General features: G+C 42.5%; 1 protein-coding gene and 1 pseudogene across 6 annotated transcripts in view; one reads left to right on the forward strand and one right to left on the reverse strand.

The window, feature by feature from the left end:
• Positions 1 to 24,790, reverse strand: part of TACC1 (transforming acidic coiled-coil containing protein 1) — a 215,365-nt gene that overhangs the window by 16,733 nt on the left and 173,842 nt on the right. For 5 of the 6 annotated variants that reach the window (XM_077469970.1, XM_077469968.1, XM_077469966.1 and 2 more), the window contains 5 exons: positions 23,513 to 23,672; positions 23,381 to 23,427; positions 7,785 to 7,877; positions 4,256 to 4,332; positions 456 to 499 (listed from right to left, as the gene is read on the reverse strand). In XM_077469970.1, coding sequence (XP_077326096.1) covers positions 456 to 499; positions 4,256 to 4,332; positions 7,785 to 7,877; positions 23,381 to 23,427; positions 23,513 to 23,672 — 421 coding nt within the window. The remainder of the gene's footprint in view (positions 1 to 455; positions 500 to 4,255; positions 4,333 to 7,784; positions 7,878 to 23,380; positions 23,428 to 23,512; positions 23,673 to 24,790) is intronic. The other variant, XM_077469969.1, reaches the window with a different exon arrangement.
• LOC143964693 (U2 spliceosomal RNA) lies at positions 15,704 to 15,806 on the forward strand (annotated as a pseudogene).

Below are 24,790 nucleotides of genomic sequence, written 5' to 3' on the forward strand. Positions count from 1 at the left end.
GTGCGCTGGAAATGGGGTCTCTCTAGGGAAAGAGCAATCTGTATGCTGGAGATGTGAGGTCATGTCATTAGAGAAGCACGAGGAAGGGGCTATGTAAATTCAGAGATATGGCCAAGTGAAAGTAGAACTTAAAAATTCTATGATACAGAATAGTAATGTCACATTAAAGTAAAATGAAATTGGCAAAAAATGGTTCCCCAGGAAAGAAGTTATTTCCACCCAAAGACTTTTCAGAATTCAACATTTCCAACTTTCCACTTCAAGATGCAATTGGCTAAATATGTAGAGAATAAGAATTGGGGCAACAAAAATTTTAGCAAGCAATTCAAAAAAGGCACAACATGTAATGTTCAATCATTTAGCAGGTCGCCCTTTGCAGATACCATGAAGATCCATGAAGATCCATTCTGTTATTATATACAGTAGGAGATAATCAGCATTAAAAAACATCTTACCAATCATCTGTGCAATAGTTTTCTCATACTCTGCAACAATCTTTCTGCAAGACAAAGGAAAGAAAGATCACACAATATATATTAGCAAGGCTTATTCCACAGCACTACACCGTATGAACATTATGGATGCAATTACTCATAACAATCCAGACTAGCCGTCACGCTTTGCATTTTCTGCTCAGAGTCATGCCGCGTACACACGACCGGACTTTCTGGCAGACTAGGTCCGAAGGGGTCAGTCCGTCGGACAAAAATAAAAAAATAAAATCCGACGGACCTAGAAATAGAACAGGCTTCAAATCTATCTGACGGACTCAACTCTGATGGACTAAAATCGGGAAAACCGTCTGTGTGCTGGTCCGACGGACCAAATACGATGCAAGGGAAGCTATTGGCTACTGGCTATTGACCTATTGAACTTCCTTGTTTAGTCCCGTTTACGTCATCACATTTAAAACGAACTGACTCTCGAACGGACTTAGTCCGTTCATGCGTGGCCAAGTCCATTCGATAAGTCCATCGGAACTCCGCTGAAAGTCCATCGGGAAGACCATCGGCTCTAGGCTGCCCGGAAAGTCCAGTCGTGTGTACGCGGCATCAGAGCCAAGCCCTGAGTTCCTAACCCTTTTCACAGTTTCAGACCCCCAATGGATTGCACCCATACCCTCTTCCCTAGGCTGTCAAAATGATAATCATCACCAGTCCTACAAGATACCACCATGACTTCAAAAGTATGCCATTAGCTTGGTTTTACTTTAAGGCCCCTTTCACATGGGCGGATAGAATACAGCTTTTAGCTGCGGATAGATCAAGTTATCTACCACGGCTAAACTCAGACAATGCTTTCCTATGGTCCAATTTACACACTGCATTTAGCTACTGCTTCATTACATGGGGTTTGTTATGTTAGAAAAAAAATTAATATGCCTGCGTCCAGGACCGATTTATTACACTGTACATAACCGCAGGTAATCACAGTGTACTATTTCTCCCGCGGATAGCAATAGCAACAAGGAAAGAAAGACATCAGGAAACACATCAGAAATGGCAAGAATGTTCCAATGCAGCTACATGTAAATGCAGCTAATCGCAATGTACAACTGCAAGTGATCGCTGTGCCTGGCGATGTCAATTTATCCACTGTAATTTCAGGTTCAATAATGCAGAGAATTATGTTTCTAGCTTTTATTTTTTTTTACTTAAAGAATCTGTAAACCCAACATTTCACATTCCTGATATGTGCCTGTTGTGTACTTGTATGAAAGAAGCATCCTGTTCTCTTTGTGTGAAACCCCTGGTGTTCTTGCCACCGGAGCAGTTAGGATGAATCAATAAATTAAACTAAAACTAGTTCATACAGTCCATAGGGAGGAGAAAATATCACAGAAGGGGTCACTAGATAGATGGATCCACAGGCAGATTGGGGGCGGTACACACATTCACCGCTAGCTCCTCAACAGGGAGTGGGGATTCCCTTACAAAGAACAGCAAAGGGAGGGGGCCAGGTAAGTATGAGCCTGATGACGTAGGCAGGGCCTCTGAAATGCATTGGGCCTGTCCCTTTCCAGTCTGTGTGTCAGTTCTTTCTACCCTGGCAGTGGCGTGTGAGAGCTCGAGACACTGTCAGACTTCTGTTATGGCAGGTCTGAGCGTGGCTGCACAGCGGTCCTCTGTTCCACTTTGACAGCTTGTCCTGATGGCAGTCCACAACAGCCCTGTATGCTGTTTGTAAGACACCTTGATGTAAGTGCATTTTAAATAAAAGTGCTACTGGTTTCTACTCATACTGGCACCCCTTTGGTTGAAAACGTACAACTATGAACAGAATATGTACTCATGGACTTTGTGTGGACAGAGAAACTGAGTACCATAAAAACATCCTTATTATGTACAATTAAAATTCTTTTACACAACATTAGGTTGAAAACATGGTGAGCCATAAATTTTCATATACGGGTGCATCTCATAAAATTATTTTATAGCGGCCATCAGCATTGTTGGGTCTGGTGTCTCATCTTCCTCAATACCCCAGGTCAGGCGAATTTGCTGGCCAATCAAGCACAGAGATACATAGTTACATAGTGGGTAAGGCTGAAAAAAGACAATAGTCCATACAGTTCAACCTGTGTGCGGTGTATGTGTATCAGTGTCTATAATGCTTTGCCATATCCCTGTATGTTGTGTCCTTTAAGATGTAGATCCAAAATTCTTTTAAAAGATATCCACACTCCCCACAGCCACCACCGATTGTGGGAGCGAGTTTCATATCCTTATTGCCCCAACAGTGAGGAACCTCCTATGCAGTTTAAGGTTAAACCACTTCTTCTCCGGTCTCATTGTGTGGCCCATGTCCTTTTACACTCTCTAGGACTGAATTGTTTATTTCCTGCACTGGGATCCCCATTGAGATATTTGCAGATAGCTATCATATCTCCCCTCAAGCGTCTTTTCTCCAGCGAGAATACATTTAGTGTTTGCAGCCATTCCTTGTAATGGAACTCCTCCAGTCCCCTTATTGATTTTGTTGCCCTCGTTTGGACTCTCACCAGCTCCTGCAGCACATCCTTTCGGAGGACTAGTGACCAGAACTGGACTGAAAATTCCAGATGAGGCCTAACCAGAGTTTTATAAAGTGGCAGAATCATGCTTTTGTCCCTGGAGTATATCCCTTTTTTATGCATGACAATATTCTGCCGGCTTCGTCAATGCATGCCATTGCACAACCTGTCATCTACTAGTACCCCTAGATCCTTCTCCATCCTCGACTCCCTCAGCTGTACTCCAACTAGCGAATATTTTATTTTACCTTTATGTTTGACCCCAATTGCATTACTTTACATTTATCCACATTAAACCTCGTTTGCCATTTGTCTGCCCGCTCCTTTATTATATTCAGGTCATTCTGCAAAATTTCCATGTCCCGACGAGAGTTTATTACTCTGCTTAACTTTGTATCATCTGCAAAAACTGAGACTGAACTATTTATCCCATCCTATATGTCGTTTATGAATATGCTGAATAGAATTGGTCCCAAGACAGAACCTTGGGGTACTCACCACTTCCTACTCCAGACTAGCCTGAGTACATGTTATTTATCCCTACCCTTTGGACCCATCCCTGGTCAGCAGAGGGAAGCATGAAGTGCTCTAGAATGTCCTGGTAGAGGGCTGTGCTGACTTTGTACTTGATAAAACACTCTGAACCAACACCAGTAGATAACATGGCTCCCATAATCATCATGCCCTGAAAACTGCACACTGGACCTCATACAACTTGGATTCTGTGCCTCTCCACTCTCCCTCCAGACTCTGGGACCTAGATTTCCAAATGAAATGCAAAATTTTCATTTTCCATCAGGACTTGGCAAAGTAACAATACCTGGTTTAATGATCATGGTATCACTGTAGGGTATTGTTAAGAGGAAGATGAGACACCAGACCCAACAATGCAGACGAGCTGAAGGCCGCTATTGAGTACATACTATTCTGTACATGGACATACAGTAAGCCAACATTTCTAATCTTTTTTTATTATGTTATAATATAATTATATTCTAATTTTCTGAGATACTGAATTTTGGGTTTTCACTAGCTGTAAGCCATAATCATCAATATTAAAAGAAAGGAATGCTTGAAATATAGCACTGTGTGTGTAATGCATCTATATAAAATATGAGTTCAACTTTTTGAATTTAATTGAATTACTGAAATAAAATGACATTTTTGACGATATTCAAATTTTATGAGATGCACCTGTATGTATAACATAAAAGTACAAAGTGGAAAAGTCAGGCAGCATACCTCATTTCCAGCACCTCTGCATGGCTCTGATCATAGCGTGTCTGCCAGTCCTTCACTTCCATCTCCTTCATTATAATCTTTAAATTAAATGCAGTAAAAACAAACAATGTTAGTTCGGGCTTGTAGATAGTGTAGCATATTTATCACTGGAAGAAAAGGAATCAATTGTGTTGCCTACAGTAATCAGATGCCAGCTGTGAAATTTTTAGGTTACATAACATCTGCACTTATTTAATTGAACTGCTTATAAACATTTTTCCCTGCCATGTACCAAACCGAAAGATTCTCCATCACTTCCAGGGGCAAAACAGGAAGAGGTGAAATTTCTACAAACTGAGTTGATTTCCCCTTGTATGCAATTGCCATTGAAACATACAGTTCCCATTGGAAGGTTTCCCCTCACATCTTGTACCTATGACAACTCTAAAATGTTGGTTTTTCCATCTGTACCAAAGAAAATATCTTTACCAGGACAAAAAACAGAGGGTAATCTGCCCAACAACCCTTGCTTGGAGATTCTGGTCATCCTGGCCAGCACTGAAATTAACCATGTACGCCAGGCATCACTAAATGGTGGATTGTGGTCCGCATCCGGACAAAGTTACTGTCCCACCCAGACTATGGCAGTCGCCATTCACAAGCCAGTTCTTTCCTCCATCTGCTGCCATTCTCACAGCACAGCAAGGGGCGGGAGGCACATCAGGACTGGATGGAGGGAGCTGCCCATGTTAACTTATTAAGTTAATTGCCAAGCAGTTGGTTGCTAGGACACAGGGCCATGAGGCGGTCCTAGTAATCAATCACCAGCTTGCCAATATGAGAATTTGGCTTTAGCCACTCCCGCCTGTGTCCAGTGCTGATGTGCCTCTCACCTGCTGCTCTGCCCCAACAAGGTAGGAGAGTGCAGGGGCTAGGACACAGCTGTGAAGGATGGCTATGGGGCCAAATGAGCTATAGTTGGACTTCTAGCTTGGATTACTGAACCCAGCATGTAGCTCCTTAATGGTATACTGTAAGTGAACAGTTATGTCCGGATGCTGCAGGCAACACAGATGTTTTCCCAATTTTCTTCCAATTGTAACCATTAACCTTACAGGAAACAGAAAAAACTGCCGTTGAGAAGACCTATTTTTAAAAAGAAATGAGTAAACAACAAGCTTCATGAATATATATGGGTAACAGACAATTCAACTATAATGGGTTAAAGCTTTGTGAGAGAAGCAGGAATGACAAATGTACCAATTATCACAACAGTTGAAACACAGCAACGATGAAGAGCAATTATGTGAGATTTAGGTTGGAGGCACGTGGGCGGATTTTCATCCAGAGCTTTAAGACATGCTGATAACCCAAAACTCATCCTTCGTGAAAGCAGTGAATGTCTGTTGAGGAGGGGCATACTTCATCATGATTACATGTATTCAGCAACATTCAGTCCTGAAGCAGGAGTGTGCAAACTGTTCTAGATAGGAGACTGAAATGACTACACCAACTTAAAGGATCAAGGCACCCACATCCCAAATTAAAGAATTTATAGGGAACTAGAGGGGGATTTTAATGGTGCCACGGTTATGAACAAAAAGATAATAAAAACTATTTTATTGATAACAAAATAATAAAATAAAAATATAATAAAAAAAAAAAAAAAAAAAAAACAAGGTTAACGCTCAAGAATACATAAAAAAAAATTATCAAAACATAATATGCATATAAAGCTAAAAGCTAAAGCTTTACATGTTTCCCTATAGTGCCTCTTCAGGAGCTGCGATGCATATATTGGCCATCATATGTACGATAAAAGGATTTATTGGAATCCAGTTGTTCAAATGAGAACAGCAAATAAGGAAGCAATCAAAATCCAGCAATGGGAATTGCAGGTTGAGCACCAGAAAATTATCAGAATGATTCCTTAAATCAATAGCTCTTAAGATGCCAAAAAAAGAAATTGTAGCATCACATCACAGGTAGCGAGAAAAAAAAAAGTTCAAGGCATTTCATTTCCAAATCTGGAGAGGACATGTAATTCCAAACAATATGCAGGCTCACAAAAGGATGAACATCTCAATCGTGCAACCCACCGAGGAAATCTCCAGACAGCTCCTGTGACAGGACAGCTCCTGTTGAGAGCAGGGGGACACGGTCTGGATTTCCTCAGTGGGTTGCCCAATTGGGATGTTCATCCTTTTGTGAGCCTGAATATACTCTGGGCTACATTGTCTGGAAGTATATGTCCTCTCCAGATTTGTAAATGAAATGCCTTGAACTCCTTTATTCCTCACTACATACCTGTGATATGATGCTACAATTTCTCTTTTGGGCATTTTTACAGCTATTGATTTAAGGAATCATTTTGATAATTTTCTGGTGCTCACCCTGCGATTCCCATTGCTGGATTTTGATTGCTTCCCTATTTGCTGGTCTCATTTTAACAACTGGCTTCCAATAAATCCTATTATCATACATATGATGACCAATATATGCCTTACAGTACCTTGATGAAGCACTGTAGCGAAACATGTAGAGCCCAACAGGCATTTATACAGTTAACCTTGTTCACGCTTTTTTATATTTTGAGATCAATAAAATATTTTTTTTATTAAAAAATTAATTTTTTGTTCATACCGGTGGAACCATTAAAATCCCCCTCTCTAGTTCGCTATATGTTCTAGCTAGGAGGCTACAATTTGCTGCTTTCTGGGACCTGACAACTGACAATTTGCTTCCCACACAACAAATGTGTTTCTCAGTAACATCCTCCATCAATTCCAAAGGGCCTGAGACCACAAAAAAATGTGTTGTGGTTTCCCATCTGAGGTCTTGAGCTAAGAATCAGCTCCTGATTACAGTTGTCATGTAGAGAACATCTTTTGCTCATTCCTCCTCTAACAGAAATGAGAACACACCCAGGAAAGGTTGTGGGCAGTTCAAAATTCAACAGAAAACAATCTCAGCAGATTATGTGTTCAAGAATATCCTGAGTAGATAAAGTTCTGGCTGAAAAAGCTCATGTGCCACCACCCATATAGATGAAGATTTTTTGATAGCTTACAGAATGCAACTTAGGAAATTGCAGAAGAGGGGCTTTACCTTTAAAACATGGTAATAGCCTTATTTTAAATAATTCAAGGGGTCAGGATGTTATCGGGACTCCAGGAGTGGGATTTTCTAACCACCAGTGTCTCTCTACTCTTGCTGTATTTACAGTCAAGGGAAAAAATGAGATCCAACAGGGTGAGAACACTCCTATATTTGCTGACATCTAACGGAAATCCCAGTGGGAAATAAAAAAGAAGTGGGCAGTTTGATTTGCTAATATCAGTTCTTGGGGGAAAATCTTATGGCCACCTCCACCTTCCCACACAAAAAATATTATTTCAGATAGATTTCCATAAAGAGAGCACAGGCTTTTGACAGGATAGTAATGCTGCACATCAAATAATGAAAGCAAAGATGTTTTTGTATGGATGGACTCATGGTAACTATGCATGGACAACTAGGACAACTGTAACAGTCCCCGACATAGCTTTACCTCCTCTCTAATAAGAGTGAGTACAGCTGTCCGATCTCTCAGATAGATGGCATCCACAGGGTTCTGACTCTCTAAGCTGACCGAGCTGCTTCTCTGCAGAAACATAAGAGTCCCATTTCACTCTCTACAGTCATGGAACTCAAGATTAGTACTTTTGGATGGACCGGTCCTTGGGTACTAGAGGTAAAATGCTTCAATAATGGATCCTTGGGCACATTTCTGATAAAAAGGCAAGTGAGAGCGAAAGGGAAGATTCAACTCGGCTGACAAGCTATGGAAAACCAGTGTCTGGGCACCTGGGGTCACACATACCCAATCTCTGAGTGACCTCAATAATATCTGATCTTTGGCTTCAGAAAAATAAAACGTTTCTTATTTCAGTCACTAGATCACAGTTTGTATTAATTGTACAGATACAAGGTGAAAGTTTTGATGGCTGCATTTCTGCTCATTTTCCAAGATCATTATGACAGCGTCTCACTCTTGATGTTGGATTGTCCTTTTTTAATTTTTTTTTATTGTTTTACAGAGCCTTAGTTTCAGTAAGGGAGCGAAAGACCTGTACTATACTTCACAATGACAGGGGAAAGGGGAGAGAGACTTCAGACAGACCCTTAGTGATATAGGAAGGCTTTATTGAACTCACTCACAGTATTATAAATAACATGCATATATTTTACATACATAAGGGCCCCTTTATACCCCAAATAAGATGTAGAACATTCACGATTTTTCCTATGCAGTCACATTTTTCGTGGAATAGCGATCGCCTGTGTGAAGTCCGGAGGTTCCAAATAATTGTAGTATAAATACACAATTTATCTGGAAGGTCCAACATTTTGTTAGCCAGTATAACCTACACCGTGAAGGTTTTTTTTTTCTTTGACGTTTTTACAGCAGCTGTTTCTGGCTTCAGACGTTTTTTTCTACAGTCAATAATCTTCCCATCGTATTATCCTATGTGTCCATGCACACATAGGCTGTTATCAGCAGTTTTTGGCTTGGGGCATTTTTTGGCTTAAAAACAAACAAAAAAAACTAGTGGGTTCCAAGAGGAGTTTTTCAGCTGTTTTCAGCGGTAAAACACTCTAAAGTGGAAAAACACTGATAAAACACTCAAAAACGTGGCTCACCAGCGTTTGACGTTTTTGGTCCATAAAGAAAAAAAAAAAAACACCAATGTGGAAAAACGTTAATAAACACTAAAAAATGCTATTGCAAAAACGTTGAAAAACTCACTGCAAAGCTACCGGCATTTTAATAATGTTATTTTAAAGCCCAGTGTGCATGAGGCCTAAAGGGTTAATTTACCTTCACAAAAAAAAAAAGTAAGGAGTGCCTGTAGACAAAAAAAAAATGTGCAGAATTGACCAAGGTTGTATATTGCCCTTGCTATAGGTATAAGCCATTAACATACCTCTCAAAGCCTGGGCGAAAAACTCCCAGAGATGGCATCATCTTGTTGCTAGGGTGTTGCTAAGACACTCATTCTGTTGCAGCATTGCTGAGCTCAGAGTTACTTCGACAGGGGAGGGAAAGCGCACTCAAGGGGGCATAAATCAACGTCAATGACATGGCAAGATGGGAAGATGGGACGATGCCATTGTGGAGGGTTTTTCAGCCAAGTTTATGAGGCAAGTAAATGGTCCGCACCATTTATCCTACTTTAGTCAAAGGTGCACAGTTCGTTTTTATCAACAGACATTCCTTACCTGCATAGGTTTTTTTTTTTTAAGTAAAGGCAAACTAACCCTTCAAGAGAGTGTATACTTATGCAGTCTCCATGCTTTTCTTTTTTCCTCAATGTAACACACTTGAATCATTTTGCAAGGATGGTTTATCGCTCTTCCATTAACAATTATAGGGAATGTTGATCCAAGGATCCAAGGAATATCTGATTGCCTCTTGGGGGATCTTGGAAGGAATGTTTTCCCCTGCTGGAGCACATTGGATCATGCTATGCTGTTTTTTTTTTTTTTTGCCTTCCTCTGGATCAACTGTGGGTATAGGATTGTGTATATAAGAGATTGTAATTTTTATCCCCCGTTTATTGGTTGAACTAGATGGTATCTTTTTTCAACCAGACTATGTAACTATTTGCATTGATCAGTGTAAAACAAATGTATTGTGATTTGCTGTTTTTAGGAAAATAAAAAAAATGAAATGCAGTGAGTTTTTTTTTTTCTAGGCAAAATATCTTAAAAATCTAAAAGAGTTCAGAGTCATTGGGGATGATTATTATGTGCGCATTACAGCTATATGACAATATTGGTTACATACAGTCTCTGAGCTAAGCTCTGCCCATCCCTTAGTGACCTTGAAGGGATCATCCTCTTTAAACATGTCCCAGCTATTGCTGAGTCTTCTAATCAGCTCTAATCTGCTTTGGCAAGCAATATACACTATATATATACACCATTTACTAAAAACGTCTCCAGCACTTCTCAGGACACTGCAATAAACCTGAAGGCAGACTAAAAACCTTGGAAGGGCCTACTACTATTTGCATTTTGAATAATGCCCAGTACGCACTTCGTTTTTTTTTTTTACAACTGAAGACCTCAGGAGAAGATTGCTGTTCTAGCTATGCAATGTTACTACAGCAATCTCCCCAATGAGCCATTATGTTCTGACGGGGAACAGCACAACCCCCCCCACCCCCCGCAAGAAACACCGGGCGGCGCTGATTGGATGCTGATCAAATACTGGTTTTCCAGCATGCCCGTTCGGCCGGCTTCTGTCAGACAGGCTGGTGTACACATGGCCCATGTGTACCAGGCTTTATTAGGCTAGCTATAGATGAGGAGATCATTTTGCCAATGGAACGTAAATGGGGGGGATCTGGTTATTGTGTATACATGCTTATAGAGATATGCGTTTTTATCCACGGGGTCCCCATTTAGGCTCCGTTCACATCTTGTCGGGTGACAATCGCGGTAAAATCGGGCAAACAGAATAGCAAGACACCTGTCCCACGATTCTGTTTGCGTAATCTTACTGCGATTGTCGCCCGAGGAATCACGGCAAAATTGCACCGCATTTGGGGTGCTATTGAAAGTGATAGGGAACACATGAGCATCCCACTATTTGCAGCCATTTCAAATCGCAAATTGGGTGGAAGGCTACTTTAAAAAAAAGTGTTAGCTGGAGTCTGGCTTCAATTTGTTAGTACAACTGAATCTGCTAGTACATCTTAACCGATTGCCGATTAGCCGCCGCAGTTTCACTGCAGCAGAATGGCACGGCTGGGCGAAACAATGTTAGGTTACGACGCGTCGCCATTTCACCACTAGGGGGTGCCTGCAGCGTATGCCAGACCCTGGTGCGCCCATGATCGCTCAAAACAGAGTGAGAACTGGGATCTGTATGTGTAAAACACACAGATCCCATTTCTTTCAGGGAAGGAGACAGATCGTGTGTTCATACCATGTATGAACACCGATCTCTCTCTCCTCCTAGACAGTCTCACCCTCCCCCCCCCCCCAGTTAGAAACACACATAGGGAACACAGTTAACCCCTTGATCGCCCCTTAGCATTAACCTCTTCCCTGCCAGTGAAATTTACACAGTAATCAGTGCATTTTTATAGCACTGATCGCTGTACAATTGCCAAAGGTTTCAAAAATGTGTCAAAAGTGTCCGATGTGTCTGCCATAATGTTGCAGTGCCAATAAAAATGGCAGATTGCGGCCATTACTAGGAAAAAATAAATAATAAAAATGCCATAAATCTATCCAGTTTTGTAGATGCTATAACTTTTGCGCAAACAAATCAATATACGCTTATTGCGATTTTTTTTTTTTTTACCAAAAATATGTAGAATACATAATCGGCCTAAACAGAGGAAAAAATTAGTTTTTTGCTAAAAAAAATGTGGGATATTTATTATAGCAAAAAGTAAAAGATAGTGTTTTTTTCAAAATTGTCGCTATTTTTTTGTTTATAGTGCAAAAAATAAAAACCGCAGAGGTGATCAAATGCCACGTCGCACGTCCATGCACTTGTCAGTTAAATCAGCGCAGTGTCGAATCGCAAATAGCGCTCTGGTCAGGAAGGGGTACATTTTTCCGGGACTGAAGTGGTTAATAGCAGAGATACAAATGTTCAGTTCAGCTAAATGTTCCTGTACTTGTGAATGCAGAGAGACAGGAGAGGAGATGATCATCGATGACATATAAATGCACTTATTTCAGGGGGGCAGCAATAGCAGTAGGCACAGGTCACGAAGGGGGGTAAATCTTCCAGAGGACAAGTGGTTAAAGTTTAATTTTGTAACATCCAAGGCAATTGGGTAGAAGTAGGAGTTCTGGCGGAGATATCTTGCTGCTAAAGTCACTGTTATAAAAATATTAGAAATGTCAAGTTGACCTTAAAGTTAATTGGGTGACGAAAGAAGAAAACGAGTTTGTTTGGCCAGAATTAGAGATGACTCTGTTACATTCCAAAGGCCTATTAGGTGATCCTCTAAATGTGTTGTTCATCTACTCAGTGGTGACCAAATGAATCAGATTATAACGGACATCTAAAATGGCCTTTAGGACATCTCAAGGCTTTCAGTGGTGAAATATCTTCTTTGGAATACTTGAGTGTGACCCCCTCACTAACCCTGCTGCATTCTCTAACATAAAATTAATACCATTATGTCCGATGCTTAGGAATAAACTGGTAATTTATATAGGAACCAGATTTCTAACAAATCACAATACTACCTACACATAGGATCTTTGGGGGTACTATTTCAGCATGTAAATACCATACACTCAAATATGCCACAAAGATTTTTAATTACTGATGTTCATAATGTCCATTGCAGACCTGGGAATTCAAGTACAGAAATCTGACTGCCACCCAAAACTAAAATATCAACCATAAGCTATGACAATTCAATAAAAGAAATGTACCAACAAATAAAAACTGTGGTCTCAAAGGAAGGCAATCAGTGCAATTTGCACACATGAATCCTAATAACTCATCTGCTGCCACCTGCTGACTCCATAATATACTGCATGGGAAAACTTAAATATTACAATCCCAATTTCCAAAAAGAACTGAGAAAATGTACCATTTTTAGAAACAATTACAGTGATTTTAAAATTGATGGCAGCAACACATCTCAAAAAAGTTGGGACAGGGCAACAAAAGCATACTGCTGCTTGGGAAAAAAAAAAGAATTCAATAATATTAGCCCATTTACATTTTTTTCTTGAAGCCCCCTGACCTGTTAGAAGGAACCTGCCAGCATAGACATTTGGTACCAGTCACTGTTGACCTTAGCAAGGTGCAGAGCGTGAAGCCATTATCCTTATCCATCCTTCAATAATTTGTGAATTGCTGACCTGGAATAGTCTACAGCAGATGTCCCAACATTTCACTGGCTGCATTATTGTGGGTGGCTCTCTAAATATCCAAGAGAGGTTAAGGTCTCTTTCACATGGGACGGATCCGTGATGATCCGCCCCGTGAACATCCGCTTGCTCAGAGGAGATTGCTCCATCGATCCCCGCCGAGCAGGAAGATGACAGGTCCATCACTGCACACTGTGCAGGGACGAACCTGTCAGAGCGCCGCTCTCCCCTATGGGAGATCAGATGACGATGTCACCCGATCTGATCTGCAGACGGATGGAAAAAGTAGGTTTTTCCTCCGTCACATTTTTTCAGATCGGAGTGGGTCGGATGTCATTGGACATGTCACCGCTGACATCCGATGCTCCATAGAGGTCTATGGAGCATCCGTTCAGGTCCGCCTAAAAAACTGACAGTCGGACATGAAAGGATCGTTCGTGTGAAAGAGGCCCAAGAATGACAGCCCCAGAGCATGCATCTTCAGATACAAGCTTTCATAGGTCTATTCTCAAAGGCTCCCCTTAAAGCGACTTGATCGCTAAAGTGTATATAAAAGCACTTTCAGTAAAGAAGAGAATGGATACATACCTACCTCTCTGGCTGTCCATGCTAACCAATGCCACTTTATTATCCTGGCACATTCCTCAGTTTACTGCTGACTATGGGGGTTATTTACTAAAGGAAAATCCACTTTGCACTGCAAGTGCATTTGGAAGTAAAGTCGCTGTAGATCTGAGGGGGACATGCAAGGAAAATAAAAAACAGCATTTTATCTTGCACACGATTGCATGATAAAATCAGCAGAGCTTCCCCTCATTTCTACCCCTTAGATTTAGAGCGACTGCACTTCCAAGTGCACAGTAGATTTGCCTTTCGTAAATAACCCCCTATGAGTCACTGGAAATCTTATACTGCACTCCGCAGGGCCAGGACCCAGGTACTCCCACTCTATACACCTGGGCTGGGCCTGAGTGGGTTGCTCTTAAAGAAACACGTGCACCACTCCACTGAGCAAGGACAGGGCCAGTGGCGGCTGCTCAATTAAGGGCGCTGCACCCCTAATCTCCATGCAGGGTGCTGGATGCATGGATTTTAATTGGGTTTTATTGTTTTATTAGCATATGATTAGAGCCTGTGGCTCCAATTGCCTTCAAAAAAGGATGAGCTTGGAGTGCAGAGCACTGCGCCCTGAGCCCACCCAGTTGTGCAACATTAGAAAATGAATATTCGCTAAAGTCTTCCTGCTCCTCCTCCTGGCCAATCGGAAAGCAGGTGCTGAGACCCGACTGGCCAGGGACTCTTAAGACTCCTGGCCAATCAGGTCTCAGGACCCACTTCCTGTTCAGCCGGGGAGGAGAAACAATGGCCCTGGCTCTTCCCTCGGCAAGCTGGAGTGAGGAGCAGCGGGCGGAGGGGCAGCAAGAGCCGCTTCAATGAGCCCCACCCCAGATCCAGCAACACCTCCTCATCGCAAGGTAAGGCTACAGAAGGGGGGGGTTGTTTGCCACGCCCCCCCCCCCCAAAAGATATTGAGCACTAGCCGACAACTGGCCAGGACCAAGGTACTCTCTGTTTAACATTACCACATTCTGCACTATGCAAGTCATCTCAGACTTTTTACCATACCTCCTTTAAGCCACACCCAATTTTTAAACCATGCTTATGTTCCTTTCTCACTTCATAGGGGAGCCCACTTTTGATCTGGCACATAGGCCCTCTGATTTCATGATACAGATCTGGTCTATGTGCTTTCATACTTCTTTATATTTTTTAAACTTTCAAAAAACAATTAACATATTGAAATTAAAGCAAAACTGTCCCCTGAAGTCTCTTCAGCAAACCAACATTTCCAACAGTGTTGACCTCCTTCTCCCCACGGACATATAGATTCCCATGATCATCACCAAACCCAACAATGTCTGAGCATGATTATAAGAAAGGCTGATCCCAAAAAATTCCACCAGAGGGCAACGTCATCCTAGGGAAACGTCCCTTATAAAAAAAACTTACAGTAATATCCCATTCCCAACACCAACCAAAACTTTCTGTTTCATTACAGATGGCATAGAGAAGGGTTAGAGCTTCTGTCTGTGCAGGGGGATGTGCAGCCACACTTGCTCCCGCACAGATGGACACACATTTGGAGCAGTGGCTGTGTCTATACAGCTGCTCCATCCCAATTGTCAGCTATGGGACTGCCCGCATGAGGATGCAGGGAACACTGTGTGTGTATACACGGCCCTCACACAAGGCAAGAATGGACAGCTTAGAGTGTTGGACCAATGGTAAAGTACCATTAGCCCCAGCTGGCCAATAAAAATGCTGTAGCAGAGGCACGCCTCTCACTGCAGTGTCATAGAAAGGACATGTGTCTAAAACATAAATGCTTCCTTGTAGCCCAGCCCTCTTAACTACAAGAAAATACAAGGTTTATGGGTATAAGATTCACCCATAATCCCATGTTTTTCTTACACAGTTAAGAGGGAGAATGAGAATCTGCTGCTGTTGAAAAGGCACTGTTATAATCAAGCTAAATCATTATTATGCTATATGTTATAACATAATAATTGATTATCTGCTTCTCGACCTTTTGGCTAAGATCAAAGTGTAGTATCTGTTCTTATCAGAATGGTAACCTGGACCATTAGTATCAGGGAGTGCCGAAAGCGGACTGCTCGATGTAACAGAGGGCCGTTAATAGGTCTCCTTTAGAGAAAGCCAGAAGGGAAGCCTCCTGAGGGGGATAGAGAGCCACTGGGTCTGGCCGAAGGGTCAGGTCACTGGCCTTCTGCCCTAGATTGGTGCAGTCCTTGCTCCCGTCAGTTTTTTGGGTAAGAACACTGGCCCCCCTTTCCCACTGTTGGAGCAGTTAGTATTTCCTGAATGTAATTAGGTAGGAGAGGTGGGAGTGGTGGTGGAGTTCTTGTGTCCAGGGCTCTCCCTAAGCTCTCAGAGCTCCAGGCCTTCCTGGTATGGGCGGTTGGCCAGGGTTGGAGAAAAGCCTGTGGTGTATGTGTCCCTGGAGTGGCAGTCCAGAGGTGCCATAATTCTCACTGTGTTGAGGGGCACTGTGAGTTTTGTTTTGCACCATGGTCACTACACTTTTTTCGCACCTGCCTCTAGGGCCGAGCCCTTTGGCTGGGACCAGAGGAATTTTTGACGCCTGGCCGAAGGGCTGGCCATTATATTGCACAATGGCCACTTTCACTTCCTCTTTTCACTATCTTCTCCCAACTTTATTTTACTTATTTGCCCCCATGTATGTCACTTTTTTGTATCTTTTGGTCTGATGTACACGTTTCTCACTGTGTGGTAGGGTGTGGGTCCTCGGGCCTACCCTGAAAGTCTTGCGAGGGGGTGGACATTGCCTTTTGGCTCGGTCCGCCCTCTCTTATGGGGTCTCCCTTCGGGGGAGCCCCACCAAGTATTTGGGTGGGTCTGTTTCGGCAGACCCTTCAGAGAACTGGGTCTGGTTCCGGCCAGACTGCCATAGCGAGTACCTCAATCCCCGTCTGGAGCCTATCTCCCCGGGGGATCAGGATAAGGTCATTCCTAGGGAGGACCACAGTACACCTGTTGCACATTTTGTGTCACTCTTTACATGTGAGCACACCACTGGCTTTTCAAAACACAAATAAAATAAATGTATTATGTACAGTATCTATTAACTGTGAAATTACCGGTTTGAAGTTATAGCTTCAAACTTCAGTAATTTGTCCGTTACGTCACCTGCCATCTCTCTCTCTCTCTCTCTCTCTATCCACACACATATATACACACACATATACACATCTCGTGGTCGTAGCTCCACATAAAGATGACCAAGCCCTGGTAGAATGTGCTGTGATTCCTTTGGGTGGTACCTGGTTGAAATTGGTAGATGTAAGCGGTGCTAGTCTGATCTAACGGCCAGCTCTGTGGAGCTATTGATGCGAACCCTTTTCCTCTGTTCATACGGAAGTCAAAGATTTGTGAAATAACCTCTGACTCAAACTGAGAGGTTCTACATACAACTATGAAGAGCAGCAGGGAACCCCTAAATCAAAATCAGTTTTAGGAATCGTATTGAAATCAATTCAAAATCTGGGGCATGAAAATAATGCTCCACATACTGAAAAGACAATAGGAACCAAAACCCCCTATAGCGGTGATCAAAATGCCTCCCTCAACAGTAGCCACAAAAAAAAAAATCAATGCCGCTTGGTTTGCCAAGTGTTGCTGGCCCCGGAACCACCCAGACACCATCCAATGATCAGACACTAAGCATGGGGATGCTGCCTTCTATCCCTGGTTGGGACTTCAAATCGCTAAGAGATCACCCGTACCTGCATTGGAGTGAGCTACTTTAAGGACTATAGAGACTGGAGGATAAACCAGTATAGTAGAATTCTATGATACCTAGACCATCATTTCCCCTACAACTCCTAATGTGTCCAAATAGCTACTTAACCACTTCCCGCCTGGCACACAACGATGTACGTCGGCAGAACGGCACGTACAGGCAAATGGGCGTACAGGTACGTCCCTTTGAATTTGCCGCCATGCCATCACAGTCCAACCACGGGTCCCGCAGACTCAATCGCCACGGGGATACCTGCGATTGTCTCACGGGGAGGAAGAACGAGGAGATGCCGATGTTAAGAGCATCTCCCCGTTCTGCCTAGCAACAAGTGACACTGATCTCTGTTCCCTGTGATTGGAGCAGAGATCAGGGATCTGTAAAACACAGCCATGCCCCCCAGTTAGAAACACGCCCCTAGGACACACTTAACCCCTACACTGCCACCTCCTGGTTTACCCCTTCACTGCCAGTGTCATTTACACAGGAATCCGTACATTTGTATTGCACTGATTGCTGTATAAATGACAATGGTCCCAAAAATGTGTCAAAAATGTCTGATAAGTCCGCCATAATGTCGCAGTCCCAAAAAAAAAAAAAAAAATAAAAAAAAAAAATAAATAAATAAAAAATAAATAAAATCGCTGATCGCCATTACTAGTAAAAAAAAAAAAATATATTAATAAAAACACCATAAAACTATCCCCTACTTTGTAAATGCTATAACATTTGCGCCAACCAATCAATAATCGCTTATTGAGATTTTTACCAAAAATATGTAGAATACGGATCGGCCTAAACTGAGGAAAAAAAAAGTTTTTTTTATATATTTTTGGGGATATTTATTATAGCAAAAAGTAAAAAAAAAAAATGTGTTTTTTTCAAAATTGTCACCTTTTTTGTTTATAGCGCAAAAAATAAAAATTGCAGAGGTGACCAAATACCACCAAAAGAAAGCTCTATTTGTGGGAAAAAGGGACATCAATTTTGTTTGGCAGCTATGTCGCACGACCGCGCAATTGTCAATTAAAGCGGCGCAGTGCCGAATTGCAAAAAGTGCTCTGGTCTTAAGCCAGCAAAATGGTCCGGTCTGAAAGTGGTTAAAGCATGGACCAACAATTCCCTTAACCATCCCTGTAGAAAGGAGTGACCAGGTAGGCGGTCTGGTCACCAAAGCAAGAAATAAACAGAAATTTCTAGACTGCCAATCAGTTACTATGCATATGAGCAATATATGAGGACAATCATGAAGTACATTCTTATATACACACACACACACACACACTATAACGGTCCCCTCTAAATGAAAATGTCAGGTGTTCTTCCTGTGCATTAAGCCAGAGTCCCACCCCAAGGACTGTGATATTGATGAGCAGAGTTAGGTAGATCCCTGCTTAAAGAGACGGAGTCTGTAGCCGTAACAGGATAAACCATTCATATTGACTGCTGCACCACATTCTGTTAAAATGAAACTTTAGTCAGAGACGAAGTCCTGCCAGGTCACTTCCAGCTGCCGCCACCCCCTCTGCAGGCATAGCTGTGCAAAATCCAGTCCATTTTTACGCATTTTTTGGCACCGCTGAGTTTGTAATCCAATCTGCTAACAGTCCTAAAGCAGAATTGGACCCATTATCCTTTATGGCCAAGGAAGCTGCTTCTGTCTGATCTGCAACTAACTGCCATGGTGCTGTACATGTGATCAGTCATTGCACCAGCCATTTGATGCAGCAAGCAAATGTGACCGTAATCCAGGCATTCCAGGAATGTAACTTTTTAGAAATGTAAAAATAAATAGGCGATTGATGGTTATGCCATCAAGCAGGTAGCAGAATCCAGGACCTAGGTATAACTTGCTCTGTGAATGCCAATGCTTTATATATCTATCCCGTGGCAGTACTGTGGGGGGCTTCAGGTAAAAGAAGTGCAAGGTCGAGCACACCAACTGGTAACCCATAATAGGTGCAGCTTCCACTCCTCCCTGACAATAACCAAATGTTTATTTGGAAGGAGTCACTCATATAGAGTACACTGAAGAAACACTATCTCACTCATGTGAGAAGCAATCAAAGTCTCTCAATTCCCAGGGTCTAAAGGCCCGTCCATACACATGGTCAGAAAATATGAAGATACATTTCATTCAACGAACGATCTGCCGATTTTCTGATTGTTATGCTGCTTTTGATAGGAGATTATGAATTTTCTGCAGACAAAAAACTGGATGTGCAGGGTTGAAAATTTTTGTCTGATGTGACCACAACATCCAAATTTTTCTTTTCATTAGTACGGTTTTCTGCCAAAAAAATAAAAAATCTGAAGAGCAAGACTGGCATGCTCAGAAATGAAAACACATACAAAGCAATTCAACACATTACGTCACTTGTGACGTTGAATTTTGTCATCAGAAAAAGTGTACCCTCTTCACTTTCGATTTGAGGCTAGCATCAAACATAAAACTGACAATAAAATCGTCCAATAATCGGACCGTGTGTACAAGGCTTAAAGCTGATCATACTTGGTAGTAAGTTAAAGCTGCTGACATACCGAGCCTGGAAATGTAGTCAGTACACCATCTGCCTGTGATAATGAGCAGTCGTTAAGCACAGGTTTGTCTATGCAGCCCTATGTCTATGCAGCCCTTGCATAAGGTACTAGTCCAAGAGCCAGTCAATTATACGTTGCAGGATCCACCCAACATCACGCCCAGAAACCTGATTGAGCCCCAGACTGAAGGGAGAGGAACGTGTCTAACCTCTCTTTTCCTTATAAGTATCCCAGGGAATCTTTTGCCACAGATTTTCTTATGCACTTTTGGAACAGATTTTTGGCCCAGCTGGCTGCCATTTTACCCTCACAAGAAGCAGCCCCAGCCCCGCCTCCACTGAGAGAGGGGTGCAGATAGCCTGCTGTATACCACTAGTAGCCTAGGCGAATAGTGGTTGGCAAGTATTGGAGGAGGCCTGTGCATGCTCTGGCTTTCCTTGGAGCGGTCCTGGCTTGCAGGATCTGAAGGGCAGGGTGATGCAGATTTCCTGCCCCTGCTTCGGCCCTGTCTCCAGCTGCCCTGATAGAGGTATGGTTTGACACATGCCTCTTCCTGCGATTTGCACGTCTGCCTTCCTTCCTGGCGGAGATACTGTGTCCAGGTCCTGATTGCCGATCTGCCATAAGTGACTTAATCGCTGTGCTCCAGGTTTGACCCCCTTAGCATCCAGGCACATACAAAAAAAAGATGGTGTCCGGCGTAAACCGTGTCACCGGAAATGCTTCACGGGAAGTGCCGCCCACCTGGAAGTGATGCACTCTGCGTCCCGGGCTCACCAGAAGCCATCTTGCTACAAATCTCTGACCCCCCTAGGCAGGGGAGAGGAGTGAGATCAGATGGTGTCCCACAGATGTCAAAGGCAGGCCATTTTGCTGCTGCACCACTGCGCTGGAGGGGAGACTACAGGGAGGTATCCCTAAGATACCTTTGTTGGCTGGGGGAGATGGTTGCTTACTTCCCCAATGGGGAGCGAAACCTCAGGCTGAAGAAAACACTGGGGGGTCCCTCGAAGCCCTGGCCTAAATCGCCTGCCACCCTCAGAGGCAACTGAAGATGACCAGCCAGTGAGTCCCCTGCAACTTAACATAGGGACTGGAGAAAAAAAAAAAACTGCTGATCCTGTTAGTCCGGAGGAAACACAGGAACTGAGGCTCTGAGGTATGCAACGGCATTTTAAAATGGTGGATGATGTGCTTTCCAATTTAGGTGGGAGGAGTCCTATCTTTCAGATGCTGCCCTGGAAGACCACTTGAGAAAAAACAGTTTCACGAATATTATTACAAAAAAAAAAAAAAATTAAATAAAAACAAAACCACCACCACTAAAGATAACCCAATTTTTTTTATATAATGTGAAAGATGTTACCCAAGTAAATAGATGCCTAACATGTCACTCTTTAAAATTGAACACTTCTGGAATGGCACCAAAATCTCCATAGGCGTCGCTTTAAATTGTTTTACAGATTACATGTTTAGAGTTAGAGGAAGTCTAGAGCTAGAATTATTGCTCTCACTCCAACGATCGCGGCGTATTTAACCTGTGTGTATCTGGCTCTAATACTAGCCACTGACCTCCCTGCAGTATAGTATGCACTCAATACTTGGTCGGGGCTCCTTTTGCATGAATTACTTCCTCGATGCGGCGTGGCATGGAGGTGATCAGCCTGTGGTACTGCTGAGGTGTTATGGAAGCCCAGGTTGCTTTGATAGCGGCCTTCAGCTCGTCTACATTGTTGGGTCTGGTTTCTCATCTGCCTCGACAATAACCCACAGATTTTCTATGGGGTTTAGGTTACGCGAGTTTGCTGGCCAATCAACCACAGTGATACTATGATCATTAAACCAGGTATTGGTACTTTTGGCAGTGTGGGCAGGTGCAAACTCTGGGACCTTGATTTCCAAACAAAATGCAAAATGTTCCACAGTTCATGATGATTTGGGGAGCCATGTCATCTGATGGTGTTGGTCCACTATGTTTTATCAAGTCCAAAGTCAGCACAGCCATCTACTAGGAAATTCTAGAGCACTTCATGCTTCCCTCTGCTGACCAGCTTTATGGAGATGATGATTTAATTTTCCAGCAGGACCTGGCACCTGCCCACACTGCCAAAAGTACCAATATTAGTACCAAAATTATTCAGTGTATAATATACTGTACATGGACATACTTTTCAGTAAGCAAACATTTCTGTATTAAAAATCTTTGTCTTATGTAATATAATTTTCTGAGATACTGAATGTTGGGTTTTCACTAGCTGCAAGCCATAATCAAAATTAAAAGATAGAAATGCTTGAAATATATCAATCACTCTGTATGTAACTTATGTATGTAACGTGTAATATATAGGTATAGTATATATACAAGTTTCACTTTTTGACTTGAATTACTGAAATAAAATTAACTTTTTTGAGGATATACAAATTTTATGAGATGTACCTGTATATATGTAAAGCGCTGTGTAAATTGATGGCTCTATATAATTACCTGTAATAAATAAATGAACGTGCATTATTTTGTGTATTACTATGTGTTGTGTTAGGGCAGGTTAAAAAAAATAAAAATAAAATTGGACGTGATCAATTTTTATTTTTATTTTTAATACAGTGTGCTGCATCACAGATGTGTTGCCTTAGCCCAGGGATATGCAAATAGCAGACCTCCAGCTGTTACAGAACTACAAGTCCCATGAGGCACCGCAAGATTCTGACAGCTACAAGCCTGACACCCAGAGGCAGAGGCATGATGGGACTTGCAGTTTTGCAAAAGCTGGAGGTCCGCTAATTGCATATCCCTGCCTTAGCCCATTGGGGGGCCATTCAAAATGAACAGCACAACACCACAGCAATGCATGTTATCACAATGCAGTCATGTAAAAAGAGGTCCTCAACTCCAGGCAGATTTTTATATATATATAAAATACATATAAATTTGGCTTGGTATCAGCCTCTTGGAATCACCTGTACAGCAGCATTTGCACTGGGTGAGGCAGGGGAAGCACCAGAAGTCAAACAGGTGTGCTTTGTGCAAACTAATAAGGAGCAACCTGATAGGAGGAGAGAGCAGAGTAAGCAGAAAGAGGACCTCACCTTTCTGCAGCTGCTCATTCACCGTCCAACTAGCAGGTTGGGGGTTCGGAGAGTGGATACAACATTGCATAACTGTGACAGAGCATGTGGCGTCATTCTCCTATACGGTGTACATTTGGTATGCCCGACACCTTTTTAGATGCAGGTTTTTTCCCCTTTCAAGGGAAGTATTTATATGAAATGAAGGACTTGTGTAGCAAATCAGTTTCTGGCTGGTAGCATGTTTTAGATATTGTAGAAGCTGGGAAGATAACAAAATGTATATTCAGTACAAAGTTACTCACGTGGGAGTTCAGGTTATTGTCCCCTGCAGGTGAAGGCTTTGCGAGCCCTAAAAAGCAAGCAATGAGTTAATTGTGGGAAGAAAGCATTCCAATAACACACACACACACACAACACCAAAAGGTTACCTGTACCTGATGCGGACTCATTGGGACACTCGAAAAACTCCTGTTCTTCCTCGTGGTGACCTTTGACCCCCGCGTCCGTCTGCTTGGTAGCTGGAGCTGACGCTAGTTTCTCCTCATCCGTAGCATGGCCCTCTCGCTTCTCAATGCTAGGAGAATCGTCTTCTTGCTGAAAATAGATTCTCAATATAAGCTGCTGATAAAATTTGTTACAATTTAAAGGTAACACAATAAGGAAACTTTGCAAACGATATTTGCAACAACAAAATCTTACAAACAGCATAATATGTCTAAAAAGCCCTGGTTCACAGTGCTGCGACGTCTCATGCGACTTCCCTGCGATTCAAAAATCAGGCGACAAGTCAAAACACATTTATTTCAACGTGGGCTGTCTTAATTGCTGCAACTCAAGTTGTAGTGACAAAAAATAAAAATTTAAAAAATAGCTGCATCTTCCTTGTGACACGCGTTTCAGACTGCAATGTTAAAATCACAAAAGAAGTTGTTTTTGTTTTGTTTGCAACTTTGGCTGCAACATCTGAGGGTTTTGTCAGTTCAATAATATATGTCACATTCTGTATTGTTATGGTTTGGCAAAGCCAAAGTCGCTAAACATTAAAAGTCGCACTGAAGTCACATCAAGTCGCAAGCAATTAGCAATGCAAAGTCGCCCGACTTGGGGGTCACAGCAGTATAATCTGAGCATTAAGAAGTTTTTTGTTTTTTTCTGTACAGCATTCAGTTCCCCATGGGACAAATAACATTAAGTACTTGCTCCTACCTTCATAGATCCCCTGTAACACTAGCTGTAATGTAGGACAGGTCGCCCTCCCTTAGAGTATGGCTGCTCAACACCATAGATAACAAGGAGAGGCCCAATTTGACAGCAAGCAACTGTCTTCAGCTCCCAGCACTTGATCAAGGCAAGCACCGGCAAGGGGAATGCAGAGAGAGGCGGGGCTGACATGACGCAGCGCCCTCTACATTTCTCTTGCCGGTGATTGTCCTAGACAAGTGCTGCAATCTGGAGACAAGCACTCACTAGCAAAGCAGCTGTGTATACTTGCTAGCTCCAATGTCGGGTGGTTGCCCGCCAAGACGCGGGTTCTCTGCCCGACACACAGCCAGCATTACATGGCACCTAGGAAGATGCGGCAAAGTACTACATGTACGGTTTCCCATCAGTAACTGAACCTACAAAAGAATATTGTGGAGGGGTATTCTTAGGGCTTGTTCTGACATGCGACCATAAATTGCTTGGTGGTATGTCGCTTCCTCCCTGCCTGT

Source organism: Lithobates pipiens, unplaced genomic scaffold (genome assembly GCF_037356315.1).
Source record: "Lithobates pipiens isolate NorthernLeopardFrog02 unplaced genomic scaffold, aLitPip1_a1.2 Scaffold_8, whole genome shotgun sequence".
Classification (NCBI taxonomy): Eukaryota; Metazoa; Chordata; class Amphibia; order Anura; family Ranidae; genus Lithobates; species Lithobates pipiens.